General features: G+C 39.1%; 1 protein-coding gene across 5 annotated transcripts in view; it reads right to left on the bottom strand.

The window, feature by feature from the left end:
- Positions 1–25,579, bottom strand: part of TMTC2 (transmembrane O-mannosyltransferase targeting cadherins 2) — a 444,836-nt gene extending 419,257 nt beyond the window's left edge. For all 5 annotated transcript variants that reach the window (XM_017543508.2, XM_017543511.2, XM_017543509.2 and 2 more), the window contains exon 1: positions 24,809–25,579. In XM_017543508.2, the coding sequence (XP_017398997.1) occupies positions 24,809–24,891 (83 nt within the window). In that variant the 5' untranslated portion in view covers positions 24,892–25,579. The remainder of the gene's footprint in view (positions 1–24,808) is intronic.
- Positions 25,580–26,009: the final 430 nt, after the last annotated feature.

Raw genomic sequence — 26,009 nt, 5'->3', positions numbered from 1 at the left:
CCTGCACAAGCTCTCTTTGCCTTCTGCCATCCATAAAAGACATGAATTGTTCCTCCTTGCCTTCCGCCATGATTGTTGAGGTTTCCCCAGCCATGTGGAACTGTAAGTCCATTAAACCTCTTTCTTTTGTAAATTGCCCAGTCGCTGGTATGTCTTTATCAGCAGCATGAAAACAGACTAATACAGTGACAAATTCCTAAACGCTTACTTTTTTTTTTTGAGAGAGAGAGTTTCGCTCTTGTTCCCCAGGCTGGAGTGCAATGGCGTGATCTCTGCTCACTGCAACCTCTGCTTCTCAGGTTCAAGGGATTCTCCTGCCTCAGCCTCCCGAGTAGCTGGGATTACAGGTGCCCACCACCATGTCCCACTAATTTTTGTATTTTTAGTAGAGATGGGGTTTCACCATGTTGGCCAGGCTGGACTCCAACTCCTGACCTCATGATTCGCCCACCTCGCCCTCCCAAAGTTCTGGAATTACAGGCATGAGCCCCCGTGCCAGCCAAGGTGGCTCTTCTTAAACACCAGTTCAGTGTCACCTACAGGTGAAAGGTGAAGGAGGCGAATGCAGAAAGTAGGGGCAGCACAGAAAGGACATGGGAAGAAAATGGAGAGAGAGGATAAGAAAAGACAGAAAAGAAGGAGGAAAAAGGGAAGAAGATAAAGACAGAGCATGCTCTATGAGGGCAAAGGTGGCAGGAGAAACAAGAAGGAAGAAAAGACTCACTTTTCTGAGAGGAGGGTGTCTTTTCAGCTTGAGTTGTTAATAAAAATGTGAGCCCTTTCTTTTACTCCTATGTGTGACAGTAATCAATTGAGCTTTCCATTCTTCTGATTGTTAAACACTACCGCTCGCAGAGGTAGCGTTCTAGCTCTAAAGCGAGGGAAAAATTTACACACTTCTATCTGCTGCAAATATTTCATTTCCTTTCTGAAGCATTCTCCAAGTTTACCTTCAATCACGCGTTACTTCTGAGATTGTCCCCATCTGTTTTCATTTTTTTTTAATTATCTTTCATCAGAATCCTTGGAAAACCAGGCTTATTTTAATATGCTATAAATATCATGGATATTTAGGTAAAAGAATAAGCATTAAAACAGCTATTACAGATTCTCCAAATTGGTGCTTTCTAATATTTCCTCTACAGACATTTTGAAGTATATTTACTTCCACTTCAACCCAATGCCTGATTTTCAAATAGTTTCTTGACCTTTTTGGTTTTTTAAACAACATATTTCCCCCATTTTATTAATCAAAAGGCAAGGCTAACAATCATATTTTTGGACTTATATAAGCTACCCAGTACTAAGAGCCCTGAATGTACATAATTATTTACCCAAACCCAAACAAACAAAATCCCAACATTGTTAGCATAGGTGATCCTCTATTAAGTAACTGTAAGAAGTTGACAGTGACCTCTGACCTCACCACTCTTCCAACTACTGACTTAGCCAAACTACTCAAGTTTACAGAGGTGAAAGCCCAAGAACTATTTTATTTCTATATTCCTAATGACTCTAATTTTCTGCCTTGTTTCTTACAGGAGCTTCATAAATATCCATTTTTCCTACCAGAGGTTGTGTGTATCCTGAATTGTGTGGAAAGAATTCCAAAAATTCATGAACTTGGATGTCATGTAGGAAACCAAAATACCTAGTATCTGTCCAGCAGGTTTGTGAGATCCTTGAGACCACAGGTCATATGATTCATTATTTACATGACATTCCAGAAATGTGGTGCCCGACAGATTACATGAGAAATAAAGCTATATGAAGCTGAATTGGATTCTATTCCATGCTCTTAACAACCCTATGAGATCAGATATTACTGTCCTCTTCACACACATGCAAACCGAGCTTCAGTCAAGTCACTAACTTGCTTCTAGAATACTGCCAAAAAGTGAAAGATTTGAGAATAAACCCAAGGATACCCATTAGTCGATGATTCACCCATACTTGATTTCTCTTCTCTTCAACAAGAAACAAGTACCCCATTTCCTCAATGCCTTATTCCCTGGAGAGTGATAAAACTTCTAAATATTTCTCTTTTAATTCATTATTCATTTATCATGTTCATAATGATCACCATTCATTCAGATCTTCATGTAAGTATCCAACAGGTTACTGGGAATGACCTGAGATGGAATTACTGGGCTGCCTAGATGGCAAGACAGCACCCTATACCTGTTTACAACAATCATGAAGCAAAGCAGATAAATTAAGACAGCCAGATCTAAAGAGAAAAGACTAAAATGGAGGTGGCAATATAGCTTAAATCTTTGTTGGAGAAAACAAGGCATCTATGTTGGAAGCCATGTTTTTCTTAACTACAGCTCAAAATGATCACTGGGATTACAGCACAGTCAACAAGATGTCTGGACACAGACATGAACCCCCGCCAGAGAGGAACTGAGTCTCGATTGATCGAGGCGCACCAAGCACACTAAGCAAAACCTGTAAACCTCAAATGTGAATTGGGAAATAAAATTCAACATAAACTCTGAATTTTCTGGATATGATTTCAACAGTACACATTTTCCTATTACTCCCATGAAATATTTTACTGACATCAAAATACCTCCAAACCTTACATAATATAAGCGCTGCCTGGACACTTTCACATATCACCATATCTTTGGCTCCCAGCAACATCAGCAATTCACCACTTGCAGGTTAAAAAAAAAAAAATTACAGAATTATGGAATTACAACAGGCCTAGCTAACATCACCACCAACAAATTTACTGCCTCTGTTACTTGCAAATTGATTGTTTCTTCTTTGGCTTGTGGCAAGTAGCGAACTGCATAGAAATGCATGTATATTACACATTTACTCATAAACATTAACATTAGGATTGAACTTACCCCAAACTCAGAGTATTATGATACCCTTTAAATAAATATTATAATATACATTGGATATAATGTGTCTCTCCTAGCTTTTTGTTTGTTTTTCATTCAATTCACTAGCTCCAGGTCAAAATGTCTCTACTTAAAAATCTGCTTTTACAGAAACTGTTTACTATCTGGTTTCTGATTTAAGAATTTTTAATAAGCTCTTACCGAAAATCCAATTAGCAGATTTTGGGGGTTTTGTTTTTAAGTAAAGGTAGCTGTCGACTAAAACATATTCCATTTACTTGTCAGGAGTTACAATTTCATTTCACGTGCATGTAAAAATTAGTCATTTTTCAAATTCACTATTAAAAATCATATGCAAGGCAGCATTTCCCACTCAATTAATCCATGTATTATTTTAAATCTGCAAACCAACATTTCAGCTAAGGATTTTGCAAAGCCAATTGCTACTGTTTTATAAGATTCACATTTCTAGCCACATAAATTAACATTCCTGAAAAATACAAGAATCAGCTATAACTCTGCAGTAGGCAATTGTGGTCCTGACACTGACTTTCCTACCTGAGGACAACCACATTCAAACCATTTGACAAATGGGGAGTCTCAAAGAGTACAGAAGATGGCAATCCAGATCACGGCAAAAACATGACCTTTTTTCTCGCCAATAAGAAAAAAAAATCCTATCACAGCAGTACGTTACTGACATTTTATCAAAGGGCCTCCTGGGTAGCCCAAAGAACAAAAAAGCAAGAAGACGAGGCTGTCACCAACCCAGCAATGATGCAGAGTCACTTTGCAAGTGTCAAAAACCTCAGTCTCAGAAAATCAGAACTGGTGGACTGACCACATGAGAAAAATGGATACCAGAAGAATACCAAACAGCTGCTTAGCACTGAGCTAAAGCAAGGCAGTTACCCATGAGGAGGTCAAGCAAAACACTTGGAGAGCACATTGAAGCACAGCCTGAAACAATGTAACCATGCAGCAGACAGCTGGGAAACAACTGCTTGGAAACACAGGCTTGCTGCTACAGAGGCAGAGGGGACCCAGGTTAACAAACAGCAACAGCAGCATCCTAGAGGCAGCCATTCTGAGATGAAACAGCAGGCACTTCCTGCAGGCTAAACAGGACTGTCGGGACCACATGACAGGGGCTGATGGGACCAGCACACAAGGAGTTAAGTTGCATGAAAACTGCTGCTGGCCAGCACACTCAGATAGAAGGATTAGAGGGGACAAAACCTGTAACGACTGTAGTAGCATGGGGTCCGTGCCATCTAGTCACTTACTGCTAGTGCATTCCCCTAAGCAGCATGATTGCCAAGTTCTGCAAAAGTCACAGACAGTGCTCACTGTAGTGTGGTCTCGGGGAAAGGGAAGTCAGTAAAATTTTACATCTCGAAGTCCGACCTTGAGCTTTCACTCCTAACAATTACATCGTAGACCTGTGTTTCTCAACTGTGGTTGGAGAACCCCTGAGAATGTCCAGATGTGCTCTCAGGGATCAGTAAGTTTGCCAGAAGAGTTTTAAAATTATGTGTTTCCATTTAGATCAGGGGTTGGCAAACTTTTTCGGTTAAGGGCCAGATAGTAAATATTTTAGGCTTTCTTTGCAAGCCCCAAGGTCTCTGTCACAACTACTGAACTCTGCCTTTGTAGAGAGAAAGCAGACATGGACAACACATAAATGAATGGGTGTGGCTGTTCTGAAGAAACAGACTGCAGGGTGGGTTTGGCCCATAAGACGCTCACCCTCGAGACAGATAATAGTCCAACACAAACATACATGCGTGCACACACATCTATATGAATCATCTATCCCCTGTAGGTGACCACCTCATAATTCTGTGTGCCTACATGATTTCAAAGATTGGATTTACGATGGAGTTGAAACCAAGATACTACTCAACTGTCAAGGGTAATGAGAATGGAACAGAAGAGGACTTCATAGGTTTCATGGACCTCTGTGATCCTCCCCTCTTCCAAGAATACCTTGCCCTTCCTTCTAACAGAGCCCATTTCCTGCTGGTGAACCTATTCTACATGGTGTCATACAGACAAATCTGCCTCCTTTCCACTCATATGCCAGACTATAAGTGCAGGCACAAGGCCTTGGCCTAGACAAAGTACCTCCACCATTCCCCAGGTCAGAATAACTAAAGTCCTCCACAGAGCACTTCAGAAAGAACTAGGGAGAGAACTCTAGGCTGTCACTCATCATGAAGATCACCATAGCCAGACCAAGAGATGAAGAAAGAAATGATGTCCCATGGCCCCATTACAGCTCTTTGGTTCAAACAAGCAAGAGGCTCCACCTCTCCTGAATTGTGCTCATGTCACTGCTAATGACAAGAGTACAATGTATGTGTCCTAGAAAATTCATATGTTAAATTAAATCCTAATGCCCAACGTGATCGTATTCGGAGGTGAGGCCTTTGGGAGGTGATTGGGTCATCAGAATGAAATTCTCATTTAAGGAATTCATGAACATAGAAAACAGGCCCCAGAGAACTCCCTTGCCCCTACCTCCATGTAAAGACAGAAAAAGCCACCATGAACCAGGGAGTGGAGCCTCCACAGGCACCACATCTGTCAGCACCTTCATCTTGGACCTCCCAGCCTTCAGAACTGTGAGAAATCAATTTCTGTTGTTTACAAGCTGCCTGGTTTATGGTATTTTGTTATAGCAGCTCAAACATATTAAGACAATCACTTATAACCAAGTCTTCATTATCAAAATAAATAATATGCTAGCAAAAATAAAGGTGCAATGACAAAAGTTTTAGCACCAATTGAAAGTAGCAACACAGGCATGCCAAACTCTGAAGCATTCACACAATACGCATTTGTGAGCAGAGATGTTTTGACTTTTCACCTCTCGCCCTACTCATTAAGGAAAGCAGGCACGTCTTTCCATCTCCCTTCACCCAAAAGTGATCTACATATGTGTTTCCTTTTTTTCTCACTTGTCCAACAGAAGTCTGAGAATAGTCTTAAAACTCTTTCCCCTTGATCCTCCACATTCAGCTAATTACCAAGTGAGGTCAACTTTTCTCCACCTTTCCATTTCTATTATATCCAAATTTATTTTCACCCTTTTTTTTTAACATTTTAAAATACTAATCACCACTGACAATACAAATCCTCCAATTTAATCCTATACAGCCTATATAATCCTATAGAGCCGATATAACCCTATAATAGCTACCTGTCTCTCTGTGTTGGATTTTATCCCACTTCAGACAATTGTTTCAATGTTATCAGAGAACCCAAGGCCCTTGGTGATCTGGCTCCTATCAACTCATCTCTCTTCTCTCCCTCCCTCCCTCCAACCTCTCCTCCAGCTTTATGCCCTGTTCTTGGACATCAAGGTTTTCCCTCCCTACATATGTCTCCTCAAATATTCCTCTCTTTCTCTTCTCATTTTTTTTTTTTTTTTGAGATGGAGTCTTGCTCTGTTGCCCAGACTGCAGTGCAGTGGCATGATCTCAGCTCACCACAACTTCCTCCTCCCGGGTTCAAGCTCTTCTCTTGCCTCAGCCTCCCTAGCAGCTGGGATTACAGGCGTGTGCCACCAAGCCCAGCTAATTTTTACATTTTTAGTAGAGACAGGGTTTCACCATGTTGGCCAGGATGGTCTTGAACTCCTGACCTCAGGTGATATACCTGCCTCGGCCTCCCAGAGTGCTGGGAATACAGGCATGAGCCACTGCACCCGGCCTTCTCTCTCATCTTTATTAATCTAATTCTTACTTATTCTTCAGGAGTTAGTTCAAGCATAAGCTTCTCACAAGTGCCTCCTTCCCTCCCAGTCTGGGTCAAGTGCCCCTCTTATGTACTCACTTAAGCCATAAGCATGTCTCTATTTTAGAGTGGCTGTCTGTTTGCTTGGCTGTCTCCCCTCCAGATCCTAAGCTTTTTGAGACTATGTCCCACATCCTCTTCAGAGGACTGCCCCAGTATCTAACATGGTTCCTGACGCAGCTAAGCATTTACCAATGCTTCCTAACGGAAGAGGGGATGACATGAGCTGAAGGCATCCCACACTGATGCTTTCTCGGGAGATAGCATATTTCTAGATAAGAATGACTTACCACTCTTAACTCAAAGGTCAATGCCTATTTGAGCTGGTTTCTTGAATTTAAAATAAACAAAGTTCAAATGTTTCTCCAAAATTTTGAATAGAATTATCATATTTTTACACTATAATATGCAGAAATCAGACTACCCAAAATGGTAAGCATACCCTTACTTTTCCTTTCCTTCCATCACTTCTGATAACAGTAGCCATTTCTAGCTTCTGACATAAGTTCTCAGAATACACAACAAAACAATATACAGTGTTCTTACCAAATATAATTAAGTCTTTTCACTGACATGTGTATAAGGACATTATCTTTTCTTAAATATTTTTAACTCAGGTTATTGGGGAACAGGTGGTGGTTGGTTACATGAATGATAGTGGTGATCTCTGAAATTCTGGTGCAACCATCACCTGAGCAGTGTACACTGCACCCAACTTATAGTCACTTATCCCTCATTCCCTACCTACCCTTTCCCCGAGTCCCCAAAGTCCACTGTGTCATTCATATGCCTTTACATACTCATGGTTTAGCTCAGACTTAGAAGTGAGAACAAACGATGTTTGGTTTTGCATTCCTGAGTTACTTCACTTAGAATAACAGTCTCTAATCTCATCTAGGTTGCTACAAATGCCATTAATTCATTCCTTTGTATGGTTGAGTAGTCTTCCATCATATACATATACCACAGTTTCTTCATCCACTCGTTGAATGATGGGCATGTGGGTTGGTTCCACATTTTTGCAATTGCGAATTGTGCTGCTATAAACAGGCATGTGCAAATATCTTTTTCATATCATGATTTCTTTATAAGGACAATTATCATCTTATAATTTGTGTTGCTTTCTCCATTTCCATACACTTTTTTTCTAATACTGATCTTGATAGAGAACAGAAATTTGTTAGTAAACAGTGCCAATGAATTAGCTACAACTGAAATAATTTCCTGGAACAAAAATCCTTAAAGTAGAAATAATTTTCTTTAAGTGAACAAAAGACAATAATTTTTGTTTGTTTGTTCATTTTTGAGACAAAGTCTCACTATGTCTCCCAGGCTGAGGTGCAGTGGTACAATCTCAGCCCACTGAAACCTCCACCTCCAGGGATCAAGCCATTCTCCTGCCTCAACCTCCCAAGTAGCTGCAATTACAGGTGTCCACCACTACACCCAACTAATTTTTTGTATTTTTAGTAGAGTCGGGGTTTCACCATGTTGGTCAGGCTGATCTCCAACTCTTGACCTCATGATTCACTCGCCTTGGCCTCCCAAAGTGCTGGGATTACAGGCATGAGACACTGCACCTGGCCAAAAAACAGTAATATTTTACCAAAAAAAATTCACTAGTTTCCATTTCTTCAAGATTTTGAGAAAGACTACCATTCCGTTTTTCAATACAACTACTGCTGCAGAGTTATTTATGCCTGTTTCTACCAATTTTAGTCTATTCCAGTAAACTGTTTCAAAACACACAAATAGCTTACAGACATACACAAAAGATTTTCTTCAAATGCAGCAGGTAAGCTACATTTGATGCATTTACTCTACTTTTATATATGCTTCCAAAGATGCTTCAAAAAAAAATTCAAGCTAAGTTCTGGTTTATGTTTAAATTTTTATTCAGAAAAAGTTTTAAGGTAAATAGTATTTCTTTCTAATCTTATGATTTACAGGAAATCTTTTAACTTCATTTTCAACCAGTTTTCATAAATAATGACAGAAGAAGAAATAAAAATAGGGTGGCGCGGTGGCTCATGCCTTTAATCCCAGCACTTTGGGAGGCCAAGGTGGGTGGATCACGAGGTCAAGAGATCGAGGCCATCCTGGTCAACATGGTGAAACCCCATTTCTACTATAAATACAAAAAATTAGCTGGGCATGGTACCACGTGCCTGTAATCTCCACTTCCCACAAAAAAAAAATTATCAGAACTCAAATTCTAAGTATATAAAGATAAGCATACAGGTATTTACTATGATGATAGCATTAAAAACACACACACAAACAAGCCACTATTTTATAACACACGCCAAAACTCTAGGATATATATAATCAAAATATATCCTAGAGGCTTATTTTAGAAACACCATAGAGCTACTTCTACAGACAGGTGAATCTGGAGAACTTCCATCCTAACATGTCTTGATGTTACCTCAAAAGCTTATTTGATGCTCTGGTTCCAATTCACAGAGACATCCATCAAAATTAACTATCTGGCCAGGCGAGGAGGCTCATGCCGGTAATCCCAGCTCACCGGGAGGCCAAGGGGGGCGGATTACCTGAGGTCAGGCATTCAAGACTAGCCTTACAAAAAAAATTAGCCAGGTGTGGTGGCACATGCCTGCAATCCCAGCTATTAGGGAAACTGAGGCAGGGGAACTGCTTGAACCTCGGAGGTGGAGGCTGCAGTGAACCGAGATCACGCCATTGCACTCCAGCCCAGGTGACAATGTAAGACTCCATCTCAAAAAAAAAANAAAAAAAAAAAAAAAAAGAAAGTATCTTTCATTACAGTGCATCATTTTTCTCCCCACAAAGATAAAGTTTATCCAATTTTCCCTAGAATGATCCTTCCTCTATATCATAAAAGGAAAGCGTTGTATCATCAGCAAGGAAGAAGCAAAATCCTCTTCAAGTCCACTTCTCTCAATGTCACCAAAGTTAATTTATAGGGATGCCATACTTCACCTTCTCCCACCATAATAGATAACTACACCTTCTCATCCAACTCCAAAGTAGAAAAATCCAATTACTAGTCTTTTGTTAGTTCTTTTATTTTCTAGAGACAGGTCCCCACTCGGCTGGTCCAGACTTGAGTGCAGTGGTATGATCATTGCTCGTTGTCATTGTAACCTCAAACTCCTGGGCTCAGCCTCAAAAGTAGTCAGGACTACTGGCACCTGCCACCAACTCCAGCTAATTATTATTATTATTATTATTATTATCATTATTTTGAGACAGAATCTCACTCTGTCACCCAGGCTGAAGTGCAGTGGTGTAATCACAGCTCACTGCGGCCTCGGTCTCCCAGGCCCAAGTGATCCTCCAATCTCAGCTTCCTGAGTATCTGGTACCACAGGCATATACCACCATGCCCAACTACTTTTTATTTTTTATAAAGACAGGGTTTCCCTGTGCTGCCCAGGCAAGTCTCAGGCTCCTAATCCTCTTTCCTTAGCTATTTTATTTTTTGTAGAGATGGAATCTTGCTACGTTGCCCAGGCCAGTCTCAAACTGCTGGGCTTAAACAATCCTGCCCTGTAGCCTTCCAAAGTGCTGGGATTACATGTGTGAGCCACCACACCTGGCTGCTTCTGTTTAGTTCTAAAAGTCACCTGGTAAAAGCATGTTTAATAAAACTTGAATGATTGGTTTCTTACAGCAATGTAAATTAATTCCAGAGAATTGAGAGCCATCCTGCAAAATCTACTTGTTTCCCATTAACAACTTAAAAATAGTATGACTGATTTTTTTTAACCCATCAGTAACAGAATTTGGTTCACTAAGATACTGGGTAAATTTTCACCTGAATATTCTAAAAATATTCCGAAGAACAGATGTGGATCAAAGAAAACTAGGCTGCTATCCAGTAAGAACCAAAAGTGTTCTTTTTAGGAGCTTGCCACTTGCTGTTAGAATTTAGTCATCCGTAGGAACAGAGTAAACACTCCAAGTGAGAATAAGGTAACATGCAAGAAATGAACAATAACAGTGGCTGGGGTAAAATATCTTTGGTTGGTATGGTTTGTCATATTACTTTGCTCATTTTCCACTGTAAGTGTGGCAATATCGCAAATGTTTTACTCCCAACATTAATTGCTCTAAAATGGCCAATTTCAACTATATTTCTTAAGCAAACAGACCCAAACCCATTATTATAAAATTGTGACCTGTTTTAATCTAGAAGGCGCAGGGGTGGGGCAGGGGAAATCAGAACAACCATGATTTTAAAGATAAAGCCATACTCCCTCTGATAATAGATCACCTTCAGCATATTTAGTTTACCATCATTTTGGGAGTTGAATTCTTTCTCTTTCAAGGAAACAGAGGCAAAGAGGAAAGAAAACATTGTTACTATTTTAAGGTAATACATATTTTCTTTATATAGGGAATCCCTAAAAAAATGTTAAGCAAACATGTAAAAGATCTGTTTTAATTAGGAAATTAATATTCTTAAGTAGAGAATCACTTACAAATAAATTTAATATACACTGTAGGTCCTAGAGAGACTATGAAGGAATGAGTGAGAACAAGCTTCCCAGAAAAGGATTCAAACAGAGCTTTTATATTTAATGCTGCTCACTGTAAAACAAACAGTACATAAAAGTATTCCTGAGATGTGGGCTGTCAATTTAACACAATATTTTCCAATACAAACCAAGCCTATAATATTCATTGTTTAAGATATGTCATTACCTAAGATACTCACTGTAGAACAAAATCATTCTTACAACATGGTAAAAAATCGTAACTTTCTATATACTCTCACATGGCAAGACTGTGTCCCCACACAAATTTCATCTTGAACTGTAGCTTCCATAATCTCCATGTGTCATGGGAGGGACCCAGTGGGAGGTAATTGATTCATGGAGCAGGTTTTTCCCATGCTGTTCTCATGATAGTGAAAAAGCCTCACAAGATCTGATGGTTTTACAACGGGCAGCTCCCCTGCACACACTCTCTTGCTTGCCTCCATGTAAGCCGTGCCTTTGCTCCTCCTTCACCTTCTGCCACGATTTTGAGGCCTCCCCATCTATTTTGAACTGTGAGTCCATTACACCTCTTTTTCTTTATAAAGCACCCAGTCTCAGGTATTTCTTTATAGCAGCATGAAAATGGACTAATACATATTCCTATGTATAATATCATCTAATTTAAAAGAAGAAAATCAATTATGGTAAAGAACATGGAAGTCATCTAATAATGTTTTTCACATGTGCATTTAATTAACTATACACTTTAAATACTTTATTGGCAAACTTTGTATATATGTACATGCATGCTTATATGGGTGCCTATGTGTGTGTATAATGGTAAAATCTCAACATCACTTCTCCAAACTTGAAATTCAGGATAAAAATTAAATTACAAAATCATTACCTAATTATTATAGTTCACTGAAATCTTTTCAGTTACCCTAATTCTACCCAAAATACTAAGTTAACTATTAGCAGAAGTAAGTTTAAGTTTTGCATATTGGCTTTTATGAAAAATCTTTAAATGCTCTATAATAGTTTCAGATGTTATTAGTGATTTTTAAGCTATTCAACAATACCATTAACGAGTAATTTAAAAGAAATATTTAGTAAATATCCTAGACACCAGATATGGTTCCAAGTACTTTACATAACTTACCTCATTAAATTCTCCCAACAACTCTATTAAGTAGGTATTGCTATTCTTAATCTATACAAGAGGGAACAGAGGATAAGGGAGTATTAGTAACACTATCAAAATAACACCATTAGCACAACCAGTCACCCCCCAGTATCTGTGGGGAACTTGGTTCTAGGACCTCCCGCAGATACCAAAGTCCACAATGCTCAAAGACCTTATATAAAATGGTGTCACATTTCCATAAAACCTATGCACATTCTCCCATATACTTTAAATCATTTCTAGATTACTTACAATACCTAATATAAGTACCATATAAATATAGTCATCCTATATTTAGAAAATTATGACAATAAAAAAATCTGTACATGTTCAGTACAGACACAATTTCTGTTTTTCAAATATTGTCTGTCACTCTATGGTTGGTTGAATCCACGGATGCAGAACCCAGGTGTGTGGAGGGCTGGCTATAATAGTTCTGGGATTAGATCACTGGACCATCTGATTCCAAAATTCTATGATCTTTACTCTTTGCCACCTTGTTGTTTGAAAAACTCTGAAAGACATTTTTTATAATTGTTACCCAAAATGTACAACCAGGCTAATTTACTAGATGATGCACCTGTGTTAAACAAAACTTATTGCAAATTCTTGATATACAACTGATTGACACAAACACTTCAGTGCAAAAACTGCAGCTCATCTGACAAACGGCTTTCCTCATCGCCATGCTGCCAGAACTACTCTGAATATGAACGTCCTCCAAAAAGAAAAAGGGTCGTCAATGAGGAGAGAGAACATGAGTACCCAGTAACAATATGCTCTGCCAAGCAGAACCAAAGTACCAAAGACTATTTATACCAGATGCACTCTAATTGGTCGGTTTACTTTGCAGAAGGAAAGAAGCACTCAGATTGGCCAGAATGTCTATTCAAAATAAGCCTTCACGTACAGTGACTAGAAACATAGGAAAAGCAACAGAAAAGAAATGAAGAGAACAAAAACTGCTTTTGTGATGAGACTGGAAACTGCTGGCTACAGGAATGGATAGAGAGTAAACGCAGAAACGGAGCATGGGGGATGGAGCAGGCCATTCAATAGTAGCTCAAATAGCAGGGGCTCAACCACAGACTCCCAGTGAAAAAGTCAGCAACAACATTGAAGTAGGGCATAGCTCTGTTCTCAGGGGAGATGAGAGTGAGATACACTAGTCCCCCCTTATCCATGGTTTCAGTTACCCATGGTCAACTATGGCCCAATATTAAATGGAAAATTCCAGAAATAAACAATTCATAAGTTGTAAATGGCACATTGTTTAGAGTGGCATGAGGAAATCGCATGCCATCCGTCCTCCTCTATCCCACCCTGGGTGTGAATCATCCTTTGGTCCAGTGTATCCAGCAGTCTACACTACCCGCTCATTAATCACTTAATAGCTGTCTCAGTTATCAGATCGACTGACAAGGTAGCACAGTGCTTGTGCTCAAGTAATCTTTATTTAATATCAACTCCAAGCACAAGAGTAGTGGGTCTTGCTTTTTATGACTGTTCTATTTTGTAATTGTTATTGATCTCTTAGTATGCCTACTTTATATTGTAAATTAAACTTTATCGTAGGTATGTATATATGAGAAAAAACATACTATACACAGGGTTTGGTACTGTCCTCAGTTTCAGGCATCTACTAGGGGTTTTGGAATAAATCCCCCAAGGATAGGCAGGACAACTGTATTCAATGCACAGTGATCAAACAAGTCATTCAGCCTCTGGTCCAACCACTCCACAGCTAAGTATATAACCATGCAGCTTTTTAAAACCACAGAGAACGTTCATCATATTACTTCATTGGAGTCTCACTCTGTGGTTGGCAGTTACTATTATTATTTTCGTTTCCTGTCCAATTAAAATGCTGAGTTCACGAGCGCTGAACAGCTCAAGTACTTCTAGTATAGTCGTATTTCAAGACTAAAACTGTAATCTTTTATCTTGGTCCAGCATTTGTTCACAACCCTGCCTCTACTAGACAGTACATATAGTATTTTGTTAAAAAAAGTAAAAAGTATAACTCATTTTAGAACAAGTTCCTTAAAAAGGTTTTTATTAACTAGGACTTTAAAAGTTCAAATATAGTGCATTCACCTATTCAAAAATCCCCCAAGGTGCCTTAAGGCTAAGGTTTAAGTGCACCAGGTTAAAAGGTCATACAGGCCCAAGCATTTATAAACCTACTTAGATACCTTCGCTGAAGAGCATCACCTGGTGCCTGAATGTCACCAGGAATAATCACTAATAATTTTTATCTTTCCTACTTTCCTATAGGAAAGTATTTTAATATTTTAACTAATCAGGAAATGAAAAGACCCTAGACTCATTTTTTGCTGCTTGCCTGAAGTCTGTAAAGTCGTCATGCAATGCAAACCAAATCTCAAAGTGGGTTGTTCAACAAAAGCATAAACCAATAAAGACACTGACTCTACAGACTCCGTTTAGGCCTCAGTACCTGTTCCAGCATAAGCCCTAGGCAACTGCATATCCGTTTATATGTCAAAATGAGAATCCGATATCTGTCCCCACAGTCATATTACAAAGACGATGACACTCTTTTATATGATGGTGACAGATTATTTAAATAGACATCATCTCAATGAATTTCAACAGGCTCTCCACCTTTTCAAAATCTGAATACCTCAATCTCATAGGATCAATTTAAAGATGCCATTGTTGAACAAGTAAGAAAAATGACATATAGATTAAATAAACTGGCTAAACTCATATCCAACAGAGACACCTTATCCTCAACCATTTTTAATCCAGGAATTTAGATCGTTTATCTGTAATGCATTTAAATGAACTACAGCCTTACTACCCCAAGTGTGGTCAGTGAATTTTCAGCATCTGCTGTAGCTGGAAATAACAGTAATGCAAAATCTGCATTTTTTTTTTTTTTTTTTTTTTGAGATTGAGTCTTGCTCTGTACAGGCTGGAGTGCAATGGCTTGATCTCAGCTCACTGCAACCTCTGCCTCCTGGATTCAAGCGATTCCCCTGCATCTGCCACATGAGTAGATCAGACTATAGGCATGTGCCACCACGCCCAGCTAATTTGTTTGTATTTTAGTAGAGCTTGGGTTTCACCATGTTGGCCAGGATGGTCTCAATCTCCTGACCTCAGGATCCGCCTGCCTTAGCCTCCCAAAGTACCAGGATTACAGGCGTGAGCCACCCCACCTGGCCAAAATCTGTATTTTTAACAAGTCCATGTGTTTCCCACAGTGGCTGAAATTTGGGCAGCACTGATCTATTAATAGAAACATATACATATAGATGGATAGAAAGAGAGCCAGGAAGAAGCCCATCTCAGCATCCCTTTAGGGAGATGTTTCTAGCGCCAAAAAACTGGGAATTTGAATTTGCATTGCATGTTAAAAGATTTGTCCGTATGAATGCAGAGAGGCAAGTTATCAGAGGAGTGGGTCTAAAACTCCTTGCCAGCCCCAGGGATCCTCAACATATGCCAGGAGCACATTGAAAAGTAGCTACCAAAATTCTCTCCTAGAAATAGTACATTATTTATGCTGATGACATATAAGAGGTTTTGAAATACTGATTTCACCCTCTGTTCAATATAGAATAAAAGCCAAAAAACATCAGTTTACAAAAGAAGAAAAAAGTAAATTTAAACTAAAATATAGAGGTGAAAGGAAGCAATCCTAATGTGGTCATTTTTTTTTTTTTTTTTTTTTTTTTTTTTTTTTTGTTTTTTTTTTTTTTTTTTTTTTTTTTTTTTTTGGAGTTTCTCTGTCACCAGGCTGGAGTGCAATGTTGCAATCTTGGCTCACTGACTCCCTGGTTTAAGCCATTCTCCTGCCTCAGCCTCCTGAGGAGCTGAGATTACAGACACGCACCACCACACCCAGCTAATTTTTGCATTTTTTTTTTAGTAGAGACAAGGTTTCACCATGTTGGCCAGGATGGTCTCGATCTCTTGACCTTGTGATCCGCCCACCTCAGCCTCCAAAAGTGCTGGGTTTACAGGCGTGAGCCACCAAGCCCACCCATGTAGTCATTTTAATAGGTTATTTTAAATAAATACTCATGGTACACTATAGTTGATTTCAAGCTGTACATTGGTGTCTTTAAAAGATTTTTATTAATCCCAAATTCATTTTCTTTGGTTAAATCAGTATATATCTTTGTAAGAGTGGGTTAACATATAAAACTTTGTTTCTTTAATATAAATCAGTGACATGATTCAGTACCATATTTTTTTTCTTTCAATAGAATAACAAGAATAACCTTCCTATTTTAAATGAAGTTTACCAAATGAATTCAGGTATAACAGTGTTTTCCATCAGCTATAAATAATTGCCTCCTTCTAAAGGGCCTATTTCTGCAAATAAAAATGTCTTTTTGCCTGATTAAACTTCTTCATCATTTGAGAACTTTTCTTCTGCAAATTTTAGTTGGAAAATTTGTCATAAGCAGCTTGCTTTGTCAAAATGAGATTTTTTTCAATTGCTTTGGGAGAACAGTCGTACAGTTAATTATTTGGGTCAGGAAAGGAGAAACTTGTTCTAAAGGAAATATACTTGACAAAACATCTGGACCCAGCTATTCTACCTTAAGACATTTTACAATTGAAGGCAGAATGCTGAGTATTTATATTTCTTAAAGCTGAAGATAGGAAGGCAGAAGTAGCCAAAAACCAATTTACAAAACTGTGAGAAATGTCCCAGAGGAACCACTATAGGCTAATTACAGCTGTCAACCCTACCTTGAAAGCCCCTTCTTCGGAATGGTTCTGTAATGACAAGTGTCCTCCCCAAACTGAAAAGCAGTCAAGCCTATGAATGTAAACTCTATAGCCCCCACCTAAAGCACCCCCCACAGAGGACACAATTTGCAGGGATGTCACTTCTACATACACTGACATCCAGTAAGTCCTTGTTCCCTCTGGAGCAGCCTTACTTCAGAGTTTATTGACTCCCATTTAATCCAAAAGACACAACTAACAGAAAATAAAACCGGGTAGACATGCTTTCATTGTGGAACAAACTGGAAATTAACAAAAACAAGATGTTTACTTTTTCACAAAGTATTTTCATTTATCTGCCTCTCTCGAAGGCTAGTTTTACAATTTTGGGTTTACAATAGAAGCTCAATAACACTATGCTTTATAACAATGACCTTCATACAGATCTATGACCTAACTGGCTAATGTCAAAACAAAAAAAAAAGCAAGGCAATAGTTTGCATCCTTTCAGTGTCTTTATAGAACACATATATGCAACCAAAAAAAGAAAACAAAACTTCATAAGACACAGCTGTAAAAATTTTATGAGCCTTATTCATCTTAAAAAAAAAACTTATTATGTAAGAAATAAACTTGTGAACTGCACTTTGAATTAATAACCAAAGAATTCCAAGTATGCAGGGTTATATGGACTGCCATTCTTCCCACCGGATTTTTAAACAATGTTGAAACATAGCTGTTTGAAATACTTCAGTCCCATCATTTAACACTGTTCAAAATGTCAAGAGCCATATTGCGCCCCAGTGGCCACTCTTCAGCAAATAACACATCCTTTGAAGTTAAAATACTTCTAAATGATGTCAAGTGAGAATTCCTAGGCTAGTACGGTCAAAATTGTCTACTTCTACGGAAATCAATAATCTCTGGAATCACAATTAGGAAAATGGCATTTTCATTATCCAAAGTCGTGAATTTTTCAGTTTTAAATCTCAATCAATTTCCTTACCACAAGGCAATGTTTTTATATAGTTTCCTAATTAAACAAACTGTGATCATATGCCTGTACTAAACCTGTTTTTTTTTTAACTTAAAGCTCCTGAGGAATACTTTTAAAATAAATTTCACAAAAATGAAGATTAATCATCAAAGACAAAGCAATACCTAACATACAGCTGCTATTCCAAGGGTACTAATGTGTGTTTCATTTCAGAAATCATGTAATTTAGACAGTCACCTTAACTATAACTACATGCTGTGCCACGCTTCATACCAGGTCTCACTCCACCATAACAAAATGCCCCAGCAAAGAAATCAAGAAACAAAAGCCTATATCGAATCATCATAAGCAAATAGCATCTCCTCTGCCAAATACTAAGGTATGTCTAAAATGGATACAGTGGCACTACCCTCAAGCCATGTGGTATAGAAATAACCTTCGAAGAAAGTAAATACACATTTAATTTCATTTAATTCCACAAAAGTGGAATCTAAATCCGAAGTTCATATTTTCGATTCTCATCTCTTTTCCATATTAATTTTTTAGGCATGCATAAATCAAAACCTCTATCTCATCTTTAAAACATTAATCTCTAGTTTTTCAAATTAACGGAACTTATGAATGTCCTTCAATAAAATAAACTACTCTAAAAATGATATAAACTTTTAATGTAGAATCCTGAAAACAATTATTTCAGTACTTCCACCTTTTTCAAAATTCTCTGGTTTACATAGATAAGTTTCCTTAATTGTTTCCCATTTACCTGCATTAAAAAAAAAAGTCAAAGTGGTAAACCCAAAAAAACAATCCCAAAATGCTTCTAAAAGACTGAAACAAACATTTATACCTTTTATTTTAGAAACCTTGGGTATCAAAAAAACTGACAAATGTGATTGAAAAGGTAAACAGGGAAAAAAGAGAAGAGGGCACGATAGAAATTTGGTAGAGCTGCATCTTTTTGGAATTAACTGCCTTGAAAATATGGCCAAAAATCTTTGAAGCAAAAATCTTTAATCCCTATGACCAGTTGAGGCAAATCTACTCAATCCAAAGAATTCAGACATCGAAGAAAAACAACTGAGCGTAGGAAAGGCATTTAGAAGAGGCATTCCAAAGCTTCCGCGTGCATGAATAAAGCACCAGTAAGGACAGACCCAAAATAAGGCCAAGCCAAAGTACCAATCATGAATCTCAGGAGTGAATGTTTTAGAAAAGAAGCTAACAGAGTCCCAATGAAAAATTTTAAGGATGAGTATCAATAAAAATAAGCACGAGTAAAAAAATTAAAAGGTAACAATAAAGAGACAAATTCAAGTGAAATTCCACCAGCCAAAGGTCAACCTATCAGCATGTTTATAGATCTATCATCAGACTCCCAGATTCAAACCCTGTACAGTACCTGCTGAAGTATAAGTAAGAAAGCACCATGTTTGGTGTGATGCTTGTGAACAAGGTGAGCAATGCTGTAGTTGTGTTACGCACCACATAGACAAAGAAGGCCATATCTAGTAATATTCATAATCAGCGAATTATGGAATATAACAGTTTATTCCTCAAAAGCACATACAAATCATATCTTCAAAGAAACTATTTAGCACTGTATGCAATTACACCAGCAATTATTCACAATAGTATGCCTTTTTCACCCAAAGAAAAATAGAAGCTATGCAGTCCTGCTGAAATATCCCTCCACTTTTGTTACAAACTAAGCTCCTAAATGAAGTCAGCTATTTATAGAGGAGAGGTCTTTACATTCAATAACCCACTGTTCCTTTCCTTGGAGGCTGCTACACCTGTCACTTTTGTGAAGCCATTAAAATAAGTATCCAAAGCTGATACAATACTATGCTCCTGAGAGAGAACCAATATTTATTCGAGTATAAATTTAGATAAGTATAATAAATTTAGATGAGTAAAATAAATTTTAGGCACAAAATTCAGATGCGTATAATAAAGTTGTAAGAAAGTAGGTTTGTCAGCCACAGATTTTTCGAGGGCCTTAAGGGTAAACTTTGTCCTTTCCTAATATTAAAAAGGTGCCTGCTTTAGAGCTAATGCACCTTTAGCCTATGAAAAACAGCTGTACCACTACAGGTATTTTTAAAAATTGCTTTCAGTGTGCTGAGCAGCAACAAAACGATTAGAAAGACAAACTGAATGTGCTCCTAATGCATGGCAGAATCCAAAAGGTTGTTGCTATTTCAAAATTATAGCAGAAGAGAGTTTAGTATTACAATAGGGGCACATTAGCATTGAAGAACTAAGTGCAAATGACAAAACAGGCCATAGAATCACCAATGTAAATGTAAATTAATGATCGTGCATGTATATGTGTGTATGAAAACAACTAAGAGACAGATGGCAATTTTCCCTACGGCATTTGCACATGTCCATTCAATGCCTGTATGTGGGTCAATTACTATGATAAACATCATGTGACAGGCTCAACGGAGGTAAAGCAGTTCATACTGACTTCACCTCATTTTAATTTACTGATGAGATATACTTAATCAAAGAACCAAAATGAACTATTTCCAAATAAATTTGTCTAAACAACAAAATTTAGTTAGAAAATGAAATGCTTTGTTCTCTATGCAGTATCTAGATGCTTAGGAAAAAAAAAAAAAAAAAAGAAAGAAAGAAAGAAAATGAAATGCCACCTAAAATAATTTCTAAACTCTTAACTTGTATTCCAGTGCAAACTGGGAAGGAAACTGAAGAGTAAGACAATACTCCTGTACACAGTGGTTTCTTATAATAATAACTTGATAAAACAATCACCTACACAAAGAGAGCTTCTCTCTTACTTAATTATATAGTAATTCTTCCTAAACATGCTTTTTACTAATACCAGGCCTGCCTTCAGTAGTTACACATATTGGAATCTTAAGATAACAATGTCAGATTGCTCAAAGACAAGTCTATTAGAGAGAACTTTTTAAAGATAAGTTAACAGAGTGATTATTTCACAAGAGATTCCTATCATACCAGGTCAAAAATCCAAACTAACAATAACATTAAAAGATCAAGCAAAAATAATAGTTGAATATCTTTAGAAAGAATGCACTTTTTAAAAAAAAAAAGTGTTAATATGTCTTAAATTTCATTTCCTCATTTTAAATAACATTAATCAAACTCATTATAAAGAAAAATTTAACTGTTTCTAAAAACTGAGATTTACATTTATACACAAATGAAAAGCTAACTAGGAGTGTATTATTAAGAGCTTGATGTATTTTTAATTCCATAGTAGATATTTCTACCTTGTAGTTATTTCTCCAAGTTTCAAAAAATTACTGCACAATTACTGCTAAGAGACCTATAGGTAAAATTAATGATAGTTGGGTTTAACACATGCAAAATGGGCAATAAGAAAAATTTTCAGAGGAGTCACCAATACATTTTCTACTTCCAAACATGCAAATTGTTGTTCTTTACAAACTAATACATTATTTTACTCATGTGAGGATTTAAAGCATGTAAAAGTTGCATTATCTTACTTACTTGTCTATGTATAAAAAGCGCATGTCACCAATTAGATGACATGTGTAAAGGGAAATCAGACTTCTGAAGTTTGGAACAGTTATGGTTTGTTTACCTTTGTCTGCTTTGAAGTAAACTGACTCCTCTCATGGTGTTATCTCCATAAGAAACTCATAATAGTGTTATTAAAAAGGATAAGAAAAAATGATGTCATGTCAAACTCAACAAACATATAAGAAAGCAGAGAAGTTTGGGTCAGCAAGTTTTTCCACTGACCTAAACACCAAATTTTCTTCAGAAAATAAGAGAATATCCTTTAAAGAATCATACAACATCACTTAAAAAAACTGCATATTTTTAATTTCAATTTTCCTCTAATCACAACTTAAGATTCAATACTAGATTGAAGGCAAGGGGAGTGAGGATGAAGCTGAAACCATACACCGTTTTTCATCAGATACTACGAATTCTTCTCTTCCACTGTTTGTTTCATCAGGTCAGAGGCATATTCTTAAGTTTAGCACAGAAACACTTGTGAAATATTAAATTTTACCATAGAGAAATTGATTTTGCTGAAAGAAAGTTTCACGTTACCATTTAATTTCAACCAAGCTACATCAAACACGGAAAGAAATTATATATAGTTTATAAAGTAAACTTAATCACTATATTTAAAAGAAATGATAACTTTGAGAAGTACCACAGCAATAATGATTTAGTGAAGCAAGTCAGGAATAAGAGCCATCTCCCTTAAGCCTGCTCCCTTCACTTCCAGCATTGTCCTCTCCTTATAGAACTGTATTGCACAAAAGTTCCCGGCGGGGCAGCAGAATCCACAGATCTAGTTTAAGCAACGTTTTAAACATGAATCTTTGCATCTGAAATGGAGTAGTGGAAATAAACAAATTATCATCATCCTTCAGTTTATACTTGGCTCCCCAGTTCTCCTCCCCCTTCACACAACAGTGAGTTACAGTAGTTAGCTAGAAAATATATCAGAAAAGCCACAATCTATAGCGTACCTTGGCAACAAATCACTTGAACAGGCTGTGCATACAACAAATAAGTTCAGTGCTCCTATTTATGTGTCTCATAATTTCTAGGATAAAAAAACAAAGTTTGCTACTCTTAAGATTTCACATTCTAAGAATGTGATTGCATATGGAGTTCTGCTAATAAGTCAGTGTAAAATACACTTTTCAATTTGTAGCAAAATATAATTCACACTTATAGGTCCTCAACATTATATCAATATAAACTATGTATCACATTGAGCATGCTATCAATAAAATGATATGGGCAAATAATCATACTCAATTTACCTATGTAGCTACAAGATGGAAGTCACAAATTTTAACACTCTAACCTATTGCATCTGAAAAACTTACAACTGCCAACCATCAAAGCACAACTAATTTATCATTACACTCACACCATTCTTTCAAGTTACAAAGTCCAGTCCTAACACTTCTAACTGATGACTCAAGAGCAAAGAACAATTAGACCTATAGAAAAATGTATATCCAAATTCAGCTTTGATTTTTAAAGAATGGTTCTACTGATATGTACTTTCTTAACGATTAGATAGCAATTAACAAAGGCATATAATAGGAACACTTGATTTATCACAGTTTCTACAACAGGTTGCATTACTATAGTTAAGTTTCTTTTTTTAAATAAACTCTTTATTCTTGGTTTAAATGCTTACTCTTCAAATCGCCCCCAAGAGAGCCAGTAACTGCCCATACTGACCCCTGAGCTGGTTTTAGTAAAAAGTCACCCATCTTTAGAAGCAAGGGCTTTTCCCACCAATATGCAGGAAATAGCAGGTGCACCATTACACAAAATTGGAGAGAACAGAAGTTCACCTCGCTCCTACAGACCATTTCTCAGCGCATGTTGTGTAGTTGCTAAAATCAGTATGCTGCATAAAAGTTAAAAAATGTATGTCTAACAGTGGCTCTCTATCAACTAGCCTCTGATAGGCTCTACATAAAATGCATTAAGACGGGTTTGCTGGATGTTCTGGTACCTATTATCAGATGATTTCTTAAAAGAGACGTGAACCTCCTTTTAGCAGGAAAATGGGCACGCCAGAGAGTACAGAATGTGGCTAATTACGACCAGGAGAAGATTCTGTCTTCGCCTCCCCTCACTATCAACCACTTTGCTTAAGTTCATTCACTGCCTCGCCCTAACCCTGGGGATCCATTCACTTTCCATAGCCCAGAGAGGCTGCTGAAAAGCTGTCAAAGTAAATCTGTGCTCACTTTTTGGATGGTTTAATTTCAATGGAGCATGAAACACCCCAGGACGGTTAATAAGTTTGGCCAGGCGTGCTGTTATCCCTAATATATTTTAATTATGCATCTGTTTTAATTGTAATCAGATTAAGGCACCGGAAAGACACAAATTGCAATTTTCCCTAATGGATATAGGAGCTTTTCATCAGTTTCTAAACAATAATAACGTTTAAAATATGGGTAGAGACACCAATACAACTGTGACATTTTCCAGAAATCGATGCAGTTTCTTTGACAATACAGTTCAGGTCTCATTAGCCACCCAAACTAGCCTAAATGCAGAAGACAACTTCAGTCTCTAGGGCGTCTTCTCCAATTAGTACAAAAGAATCACTAACGTCTAATGTACAAGTCCCAAACAGAAATGAAAGCCGAAGCTTTTATAAAGTGCTGTCCCACGAATGGGTGAAGGAGGCTAGGGAGGCGGGAGAGACCATCAGCAGCATTATTTTGGCTCAAAGTAAAAGTCTGTACACATTAAAAGGGAAAGTTAAAGCAGAGAACGATCTCTTTCCACAATTTTGGCAACTATCAAATGTGTGTTTTAACTTCGGGAAATAAAAGTGTCCCATCAATAAAAGGAAACTGAACGGGGAGGATCTATCAGGGATCCAGGAGTGGCTTCCTCCTAACCCAGATGTAAAATCATTTAATGGGCTTTTGTTGCAACATGGAATACCTAAGACTTTTTTTATTTAATATGTTCATTAAACAGTTTCCCAAATTGCCGGGATTTCCGCTAAGAAACTCAAGCGTCTGCCAACAGCCGAGAAGCAAAGGAGAGAACCTGCTGCAAACTAAGAGCGGAAACTCCCTCGGCCCGCCCGGCGCGCTCACGTCCCCGGTGTCTGCTTTAGGTGTTAATGTTTACGTGTCGCCTGAACCGTCAGGTGCTGAACCAGTTCCTCCAAAACGCACTTCGAGCCTTAAAGCGGGAAGCTTCTGAGCCACCTCGGAGTGTGCCCCCTGCAGCCCGTCGCCCCTTCCTCTCGGCCCCTTACCTGTCATCATAGCAGAAATCCGCACTCAGGGTGTTGAGATACAAGGCGAGCCCCAGAGCGCTGCTCACCAACTCTGCAATCATCTCTCCACCGCCTTCCCTCCGGCTCGGCTCCCAGCGCGAGGGCAGCAGCGGCAACAAAAAACAGAAGCATCAATCCCCACCTTCCGCCGCCTTCTCCTCCCAGCTTCACTTTTCTCTCGCTTCCCCACCCTCCCTCCCTCGGGTCCTTCCACTCCACGACTCCTCTCCTCCTCCTCGCGCCCGGCTCCGCAGCTCCTGCGTCCTCCCCGGGTGCGGGCTCACACCGCACTCCCCATACCCGGCGCCCGCGAGAGGCGAGCGGCGTTCGGGCTCCGCGTCCCCCGGCGGAAGCGCAGGGCTGGTCTCTCGCGCGGGTCGCGGTCCCCACCCTAACCCATGGCAGTTTGGGGCGTCCTAGGTGAGGACTGGGACTCGGAGGAGGTGGAAGGGTGCGAGATGGGGCAGAGGGACCAGACCGAGCCGGGCTCTGGGACCAGCTGCAGGAAGAGAGAGAAAGAGGCGCGGGTGGGAGGGACGAGGCGAACCGCCTCCCCTCGCCGCCTCCCGGGCGCACTGCTCCTGTGTCGCTCGGGCGGACTCCAGCCGCCAAGGCGGCTGCTACACATTCACTGTTTATTAGCTCCCTCCCGGCCCCAACCCCAGCTCCCTTCTCCAATGAAGTGAGAAGCGGTGGCTGGAGACTCCAGAAGCTCCCGCGTGGGGATCCCGACGCGGCCCCCCGCGCCTGCGTGACCAACCCACCATCCCGGCTTGGCCCAGCCCCTTTCTCCACCCAGATCCTCCCGGAATGCTCCGCCCACCCTGCCCCACAGGCTGGAGGCGCCTCCCACCCTCCCCGGCCTGGAAGCTCCTCCTACCCGTCTCCCGCCCTCTTGTTTCCTTCACCTTCGATTTCACTCTGGAAAGCCCCCGGGACCCAAAGGCGACGGCTGGAAGACAGCCCAAAGGAGTAGCTACAGTGCGGCCTGGGAGGGGAAGCCGGGGAAAGGAGGCCGAGAGGGAGGTGGTCGCTTGCCCCGCTGCTGCCTGGCGGCGCCTGGCACAGCTGAGTCTCAGCCATAGCGCTGCGTGTGCCAAGAGCTGCCAGGCGTAAGTCCGGTCAGCTGGAGAGAGTTCTGAGCCTGGGAGAGGAAGAACAGGTTTGGCCACTGCTGCAG

This window comes from Cebus imitator, unplaced genomic scaffold (genome assembly GCF_001604975.1).
Source record: "Cebus imitator isolate Cc_AM_T3 unplaced genomic scaffold, Cebus_imitator-1.0 Scaffold156, whole genome shotgun sequence".
Classification (NCBI taxonomy): Eukaryota; Metazoa; Chordata; class Mammalia; order Primates; family Cebidae; genus Cebus; species Cebus imitator.
The sequence above is the reverse complement of the archived record's forward strand: the minus strand, read 5'-3'. Positions and strand labels throughout refer to the sequence as shown.